This window comes from Suricata suricatta, chromosome 12, assembly GCF_006229205.1.
Source record: "Suricata suricatta isolate VVHF042 chromosome 12, meerkat_22Aug2017_6uvM2_HiC, whole genome shotgun sequence".
NCBI classification, from domain to species: Eukaryota; Metazoa; Chordata; class Mammalia; order Carnivora; family Herpestidae; genus Suricata; species Suricata suricatta.
The window spans coordinates 2,962,475-2,970,732 of record NC_043711.1 but is presented as its reverse complement, the minus strand read 5'-3'; the positions used below and the strand labels follow the sequence as shown (position 1 = coordinate 2,970,732).

The following is an 8,258-nucleotide window of genomic DNA, read 5'->3' as shown; positions in this document are numbered from 1 at the left end:
TGGTGTGCGGTGGGGTGACAGAGGCCATGAATGTGGCCAAAGGAGCTGTCCAGACTGGCATGGACACATCAAAGACTGTCCTGACAGGCACCAAGGACACTGTGTCCACTGGGCTCACAGGTGCACTGGGCATGGCCAAGGGCACGGTCCAGACTGGCCTGGACACCACCAAGAATATTGTCACAGGCACCAAAGACACTGTGTCCACTGGGCTCTCCAGGGCAGGAACTGTGGCCAGAGGGGCAGTGCAGACTGGTCTGGGCAGCATCCAGAACTGGTTACCTGGTACCCAGACCCCTGCCCCCCACCAAGGAGAGGAAGCTCCGTCCTCCATTGTATCCAGCACCCCGGACACACTTTGTGCGGGCCTGGACCTTGCCCGGGAAGCCACTGCTGAACCAACACTCCCCCCAGGGGCCACCCTGGGCCGCGAGGAGGCGGTGCACGTGGCTTCCGCACGCAGCTCCGAGGTACCCATGAGCTTCGCGACGCTCCGGGACGAGCTGAGGGAGCTGGGGGACATCTTCCACCCCATGGATGCCGAGGAGCAAGGTGGGAGCGGCACGGCCGGGCCCCCTCCTAGCGGGGCGAGGCTTCGGCGAGACCCAAGCCCGGAGAGTCCAGGGCCCCTGGGGACTGAGTAACCCCGTCTTCCCTTGCAGCCCAGCTTGCCGCCTCTGGGCCTGAGCCCAGGGTGCTCACGGCCGACCAGGACAGCTACTTTGTGCGTCTGGGCGACCTGGCGCCCGGCTTCCGCCAGCGGGCCTTGGAGCACGCCCTGAGCCACCTGCAGCACGGCCAGTTCCGGGCCCGGTCCGCGCTGGCCGAGCTGGAGGACACCTTCAGGCTGGTAAGAGCCTTGCCCTCCCCGCTCCCCCTTCTGTGGCTGTCACGACTGCAGGAAATGGTACTCCTGGCCTTGAGCGGGTGGGGCAGGGACGCTGCACAGCCCCCCCCCCGCCCCCGCAGTGGCCAGGACGCCCACAGTAACCACACAGAATGACCCAAAACCAGCACCAAGTGTTAGCAGGACCGCGGAGGGGGAGCTGCGGTAAATTATGGGAAAAAATAATGAGTAAACCCGTGCCTGTGCCACACCCCAGAGAACATCTCCGAGGGGCCAGATGGCACAGTGACATGATGCCAAGGCTCCTGGGGGGTCAGTGGAGCCCCGTAACCTAGGAGGTGTACCCTGGAGGGGTGATTCTGCTTCCGGGGACACTTGGCAATTTGAGGGACATCTGTGGTTGTCACAACTAGGGGGGGACTCCTGGCATGGAGGGAGTGGGGGCCAGGGATGCCACCCAGCACCCTCACAGCACCCAGGACAGGGAGTGGCCTGACCCAACCTGAGTTTTTTTAGGGGGTCACCAGCTGCTGACCGGAGACGGGGCTGGACCCAGATTTCTGCAAAAATCCTGGCACGGGATGGATGTTCGGGCCTCTGGGCTGGCTTCCAGGGACAGCAAGAAGCCCCTGGGCTCTCAATGTGCCTCCAAAGCAGGGATATGGGACACGAGGTGGGGGGCACCAAGGCACCTTGGAGATTTTTTTAATTCTTTTTTTTTTAAAGGATTTTATTTTAGGGAGGCTTTTCCACCATGCACCCCGGAAAGGTCTAGACATGAGGCTCCAGGGCCAGACCCAGAACGTCCCCGGGGGTGGGGGTGTGTGAGGACCCTGCTGAGAAGCCATAACTCCACTGGGCTCTCTTTCCTTCTAGATTCAGAAGGCCGAGGAGCAGGCTCCAGGAGCCCAGTTACCGCCGGGCCAGCGTCCGGGCAGCAGAGTGGAGGAAGGTGCTACCCAAGAGGTGTGTAACCAAAGGCTAAGGCCCCCACTCTCCCCCTCCGCCCCTGCCCACCTCACTCCGCACTCCCACAGGTGCCGGACTCCGGGGCCCTGGCCAGGGCCTGCGGCCTCATCCAGCAGCTCCACGTGGCCTACAGCGGCCTGGCCGCCGGCCTCCAGGGCGTCCCCGACGAGCTGCAGCAGCGGGTCGGGCAGGCGCGGCACAGCCTCTGCGAGCTCTACGGCCTCGTCTCCTCGGCCAGCGCAGCCCGCGAGCTGCCGCCGGAGCGCCTGGCCCGGAGCCGGGAGGCGGTGGGCCGGGCCTGGCAGGAGCTGGAGCAGGTGCTGGGGGTGGTGCAGGGCAGCCCGCCGCTCTGTTGGCTGGTGGGGCCCTTCGCCCTGCAGCCTGGCGGCCAGCGGCTGTAGGCCACTCCCCGCCCACCTCGGCGGGGCTGCCTCCCCAGCCTGAAGGTCTGGACCTGGTGGGCTGGCGCGGCCTCGCCCCTGGGGGGGCACCAAGGGCCGTGAAGGCGGCACCACGTGCCGGGCTCTGGGCCTGCCCGTGCCATCCACCCCTTCTTCTCCGGGTCTCAGGGCCCAGGATTGCTGAGACTACTGACAGGGAACCTTTGCCTGAGGATCTCAAGCAAGCACCCCAAGTCTAGAAGGTTCCACTCGGTTCTCTCGCTCCTCCCTCCTGGGCTCCTGGCTCTACCCTCGCTCTAGAGGCATCCACCCTGACCCCCAGCAAACCGTGTTCCATTGCAGCACAATGTACCAGAACGCCTCGGTCTCCCTGGGGCAGGCTCCCACCAAAGGCCTCCCGGCCAAAGGCTCTGTGAGGGCAAAGCTGAAGCAGCCACGGGCCACGGCTGCACCCCAGGGCTGGAGGGCTGGTCTGGGAGGGGAGGGATAGAAAGCCAGCCCCCTCCTGCCTGGGCCCCCCGGGAGCTGATGCTCTGTGGCCCCCCAGGCACCTGGGCTGAGGCCAAGTTCAGGGAGGCCCCTCACGCGGCCCAGGCCGGAGAACAGCTGGAGGCAGCACCCGTCCTTCCCGGCCACCCTTCCCCAAACACCCGGGGGCAGCCACACCAGGGGTGGCACGGGGGCGCCCTCACCAAGCCTCACCTGCCCTCCAGCTGGGAGGGGGCCTCACCAAACAAACCCCCACTGCCCGGGACCCGCATCCCACCCTCCACCCCCCAGTCAGGCCCCCAGGACCACAGCCCTTCTCAGACACGACGCGGTGCCCTGAGCCCCGCACACAACGCCAGCCTTCCCCCAGAGGGGCGCCAGGCTCCTGGGCGCCGGCCACGTGAGACACGGGGGTCAGGTCAGGAAGCCCCTCCGGCCAGTCCTTCCTCGGTCTCCCTCCCTCAAGGTCAGCGCAGAGAGAGAGGAGGGACACAGCTGTTCACACAAGCTGACCAGTAACCGGAGCTCAAGTCCAGCCAAACCAAACGAGGGGCGCCAGGCTCAGGAGTCCCACCCCGACCACGACCTCGGTGGGGATGGGGGCACCTGACGGGGGGCGGGGTGAGTGCCACTCCGTGGACGCCGCTGTCCGGCCAGCGACTGCCGCGTGAACCCGCGTGCCGGCCCTGGGAGCCTGGGGGTGTGACGCAGGTGAGGAACGAGAAGCCCGAGCCAGAGTGCCACTTGTCCAAGGTCACAGAGCAGGCCGTGCCCTAGTGCCCACACCCCCGGAGCATCAAGGATGACGGCCAGCCCGCAGCGGTGCCCCAGGCCTGAATGGCTCCAACGTCCGAGCTACTGCTTCCGGGGGCCCTGAATCGTGCCTTGGGGGTCCCGGAACCACCTGCCGCCTGGCTGAGGACAGAGGGGCAGGGCCTCTGGCTCCGGGCCCACCCGCTGGGCCCCTGCTCTCGTCCGGGGGCTGCGCAGCGGCACGCAGGGGCATCAGACCACAGCCTCCACTGGAGCCTCGGCTACTTCTAGAAAGGCCTCCACCCCCACTCTCCCTCACCATCAGCCCTGCGGGGCCAGGTCAGGCAGGGGCGCCGTCAGAACCAAGTTCACATTCACTGTGACCCCTGCGGCCTAAACCCTTTGTCCCTGGGTGGGTCCCGGGCAGCTGCACAAGCAATGCTAGAAAACCAAAAACCAACTCAATAAAAGTGACTTTCATTAAAAAAAACCCTTTATAGTCATTTCATGTTGGTTGAAATCACAGAAGTTAGGCAGAAAAACAACCCAGGGAACAGATACAAAGGGACAGCACAGCGCGTCCCCAACAGGTCTCTGCTCCCTGGGCGGCGGGCGGGGGCCGGGGCAGGCCTGGGGCATCTACGTGCGATGGGCGGGCCTGGCCGCCGGGGCTCAGCTGTCCTCCTCGTCCAGGGACTCCGAGTCCATCCGCGCCCTGGCGCGCTCCTTCCCGGGCACGTCCAGCCCGGGGGCCTCCCGCACACTGCTGGGGACACGGCACAGGTGCGGCTGAGCCCTGGGCCGTTCCCGCCAGCGGAGGCCCCATGCCCCGGGAGTGCAGCCATGTCCGGGCACCCTCCACGCACAGGACCCGGGGCCTCACCATGGCGGTGTCCACTTCCAGAGGCCGCGCACCTGCTCCTGGGGCAGCGGGAGGAAGCCACCCTCCCCGGAGCCGGACCGGAGCAGCTCCCTGGACGCGGGACCCGCAGGACAGCGGCAAGGGGGCCCCACGGCCACAGCCCCGGGACACTTACTCATTGTGTAAGGGCTCTTCGGAGGAGCCGCAGCCTGGCCCCTCCTCCGAATTCTGTCCTTCCTCCTGCTCCTTGTCTTCCGTGCTCTCCCCCTTCTGCGACGTGGCCTCGCCATTCACCGGGGCCGAGAGATCTGGGGGGGAGAGGGGCTTGTGACCCCATGATCCTGCCCGCTGGGAGCGAGCAAGCAAGCTGGTTTGGGGACAGGGGCCCATCAGAGCTGCTTTGAGGGCCCCTGGCCCCCAGCCCACACCTCCCAGACCCATCGGGACCGCTGGCTCGTCAGGCCGGGGTGTGTGACAAGCTGTGCAGCCGGCTCTGGGCCCCAGCACGTACAGGCCTGGAACAGGGAGTGGCTGTGGGGAAGAGGCCAGCGGAATCTCGGGACAGAAATAAGAAGACGCCCCCTGCAGGCTGGCCCTGGGGCTTGCGGCTCCGACTGAGCCCTCCCGGAGGTCTGTAGGAGCACCTCGGCAGCCCCAGTCAGCGCCATGTGACCCCAGCAGGAAGGAAAGCCCTCCTGTCCCTCAGGGACCCAGCGCTGCTGTCCCTTCGGGAGACCCCCTCGCACCCCTCGTGGCCCCCTGTGGAGCCCCAGGTCCAGCCAGCCCGCCCTGCGATGGCCCCACACGGGCCCCTCTCACCCCCACGGCCTCCCATGCTGTGTGGCTTTCGGGGTCTCCGAGGAGGCCTGTGTGCAGTACCCAGCCGTGTGGGGGAGCACCGGGCGGTGCCCGGGCCCCGAAGGCCCTGCCCTGCTCCTCACCGGTGCTCAGCTCATCCTCCGCCCTCTCTGCGGGGGCCTCCTCTCCGGCCAGCGCCTCCTCTGCCTTTTCCGCCTCGGCCCTCTCCTTCTCCGTCCCGGTTCTGGCCGCCTTCTGGATGGCCTCGATCTTTGGTCCCAGGACCCGAGACTTGAGCCGGGTGTAGACCTCCGCGGCCTTTTCCATCACCTCCTTGTTGGCCTTGTAACGGCGGATCTGACCCACGGGAGGCCCGGCTCAGGACACTCGGCTGGTCTCACCAGGGCCCCGCCCCCAGGCCCATCCACTGCAGGGACCCCTCCGTACCTTCTTCAGCGTGGCCACCACATCTGTGTTCTTCTGGAGGATCTGTGAGGTCACCTGCAGGGTCCCCAGCTCCTCTAATGCATTCAGACACCTCTTCACATCCTGCGGGGGGGGGGGACGACATCTAGCTGAGGGGGCCCCACAGGGTGCCCTGGGGGGGCGAGCAGGGCAACAGGGAACCCCAGGGATGGTGGCTGGGACCCAGAGCGTGGAGGGCTGCTTGGCCCCGCGCTGAGGCGAGGCCGCCTGCTGGATGACGCCCAGGAGAACCGAGACCCGGAGGTTGCCTCAGTTTCCCAGGACTTCTCAGGGAGCTCCAGCCACAAGGGGCTGGGGGACCACCTGGCCTAGAGGGAACTCAGTGCCCTGACAAGGGTCTCACCGGATTGTCGACTTTCAGGGCGAACTTGATCTCGCTGTGCAGCTTCTGCAGCTTCTCCTCCACAGAAGGTTCTGGGGCCAGGAGAGAATGCAGCGCATGCACTGACTCGGGCCGTGGGAGCCACCCCGGCCTGCCCCACCCCACCACCCTGCCAGCCACCCTCCTCACCTTTCTTCTTCTCTGCCTTCCGGTCGGGCGGGAACCCTTCTGACCGCTTCCGGGTCCGCTCCACCTTCGGGGGCCTGCGGAGCCACACGCATGAGCCCTGCCCTCGCCCGCCGCCTGGCCCCCCTGCCCCGCCACAGCCGTCCTCCCCACGGGGGCCTCTGCGTGCGTGGTGGGGGCCAGGGAGGAGGGATCGGGCCCGGCGGGACCTGGTCCAGGCAGCCCTGCCTCTCTGTCTCTTTCAGCAACAAGGTCAAGTCTCAGAACTATTGCTCTCCTCGTTCTAACACGTGACTGAGGATTAGCGGCCAGGTGAGCAAACTCCGGGGAGGGCCCCGATCCGACCCCTATCGACGCCCGGGGGCCCATCTCCATTCCGTTCGGCAGCCAGCCGCCAAACTCCCATCAGGCAGGTTCGGTCACAGATCCTGGACTCCCCTTAAGTGGGCAGGGGGATGGGCTTCGGCCGCCTGCCTGGGGGGCTCAGACTTCGAGTCTGAGGACCACTGGTCTGGGGGACACAGTCCCCCCTCAGCACTGCTGACAATGAGCGGGTCACTCTCTGGGGTGTGTCCTGGGTCCTGTGGAGCTGGGCAACATGCTGGCCATCCCCCTCAATGCCAGGAGCACCCCCAGTGTGACAACCAGGTGCACAGGGTGGCGTCCCAGGGGCAGATACATGGTCTGGAGCACTGGGTCCTATGTAAGCTGATGGGACACTGCATTCGGATCCATCTCCAAGACTGATTTTGGAAGTCGGGTCCCTCCCGGACAGGGTGAGGGCTGATGGGTCCCCAGGAAGCTGAGAACCGCAGGGACAGCACGGGGCAGGCAGGCTGCAGCCAGCCATGGGAGGCAGGCGAGGTGGGGCGGGGCTGACCTGGCTCGGGGCCTCTCCTCGGGGCGCCCTCTCTTCTCCTTCTGGCTGAGTCTCCTCGAGGACTCTGTGCTTTGTGACTGTCTCCCCGCCTTCTTTGCCTGCAAGCAGCCGGACAGAGACGGGGCTGTGGTGACGGCAAGCCTCATGTCAGAGATTCAACCTGATGCCGCCGCCGCCCGTGCACCACTGGGAACCGGCAGCACGGGCAGGACGGGCGGAACGACTCCCGTGCCCAGCGTGGCCCCAGGCGCAGCTTCTCGGGCCTCCACGAGCTCCACGGGAGGGGCAGCCCCGCGAGAAGCACTTCCTGGACCAGGGATCCTGGTCCCCTTTTTGTGACCCAGGGAAGAGCACGGTGGTGTCCTCACATCCCGTGGGGCCGGGTCTGGACGGGGACAGGCCGGGAAGCCAGGCTCTCATTTAGGCAGAGTGCGAGCCCAGGGGAGCCCTGAACCTGAAGCTCACCACTGTGGCTCTCAGAGGCCTCCTCTCTGCTGCCACTCACCCCAGAGTCCTGTCCCCCCCACCCCCCAGCAGCCAGAGGGCACCTGTGAGCACAGGAGTCAGGGGTGCCCTCCTCTGCCCGCAGCCCCCAAACGCTCCCTGAAGACCCCAAGGCCCTCCCCTCCCTGCCCGAGCCCTCCATCTCTCTGCTCTACCCACGTGCCCCGCTCCTGCCCCACTGTTCCTGCAACACATCAGGCCCGGTCCTGCACCAGGGCCTTTGCATGAACTGTGCCCTCTCCCCAAAGCGCTATTCCCCCAAATACCTTCCCAGATGCCCTCACATCATTCAGATCCTTACCTAACTGCACACAGCACCTTCTCGACTAGGGCTTACCCTACCTGAAACGGAAAACCCCACCGACAGCTCACGCCCCCTGTCTTTAGGACCCAACGTGCTGGAACACTCTTCACGACCCCCGTCTGGCCTCCTCCCTCGAACATCGCTGGTTCACAGCACGTGTCCCGGTCTCATTCACTGCCTCCCCCCCGCACCCCGCCCTGGCGCCCTGTGCACGGCAGGAAGGGACGGGCCAGGCCGTCCTCCAGGGGAGCCCCGCGCCGGCCGGCAGGACGCACCTCTCTCTGCGGCTCGGCCTCAGGCCCTGAGTCGGACGAGGACTGCGGCCCCCGCCCCCGGCCCTTGCGGCCGCGCTGCTTCCTCACGGGCTCGTCCTCGTCGCCTGGCTCGTCCCCGCTGCTGCCGCCGCTGCCCCCGGCCGGAGCCTCCCCCCGCTCCCGCTCCCGCCGCCGCTCCTTCT

General features: G+C 66.7%; 2 protein-coding genes across 2 annotated transcripts in view; one reads left to right on the top strand and one right to left on the bottom strand.

Annotated features, from left to right (window-relative positions):
• PLIN4 (perilipin 4) overlaps positions 1 to 3,949 on the top strand; it is an 8,838-nt gene extending 4,889 nt beyond the window's left edge. Inside the window, exons 7-10 of the mRNA XM_029916449.1 lie at positions 3 to 552; positions 663 to 850; positions 1,724 to 1,813; positions 1,885 to 3,949. Of these exons, the coding sequence (XP_029772309.1) occupies positions 3 to 552; positions 663 to 850; positions 1,724 to 1,813; positions 1,885 to 2,217 (1,161 nt within the window). The 3' untranslated portion in view covers positions 2,218 to 3,949. The remainder of the gene's footprint in view (positions 1 to 2; positions 553 to 662; positions 851 to 1,723; positions 1,814 to 1,884) is intronic.
• Positions 3,931 to 8,258, bottom strand: part of HDGFL2 (HDGF like 2) — a 19,543-nt gene continuing 15,215 nt past the window's right edge. The window contains 8 exon segments of the mRNA XM_029917076.1: positions 3,931 to 4,225; positions 4,497 to 4,629; positions 5,263 to 5,476; positions 5,567 to 5,668; positions 5,949 to 6,019; positions 6,117 to 6,190; positions 6,994 to 7,091; positions 8,077 to 8,258. The exon segment at positions 8,077 to 8,258 is cut by the window's right edge and continues 101 nt beyond it. Of these exon segments, the coding sequence (XP_029772936.1) occupies positions 4,132 to 4,225; positions 4,497 to 4,629; positions 5,263 to 5,476; positions 5,567 to 5,668; positions 5,949 to 6,019; positions 6,117 to 6,190; positions 6,994 to 7,091; positions 8,077 to 8,258 (968 nt within the window). The 3' untranslated portion in view covers positions 3,931 to 4,131.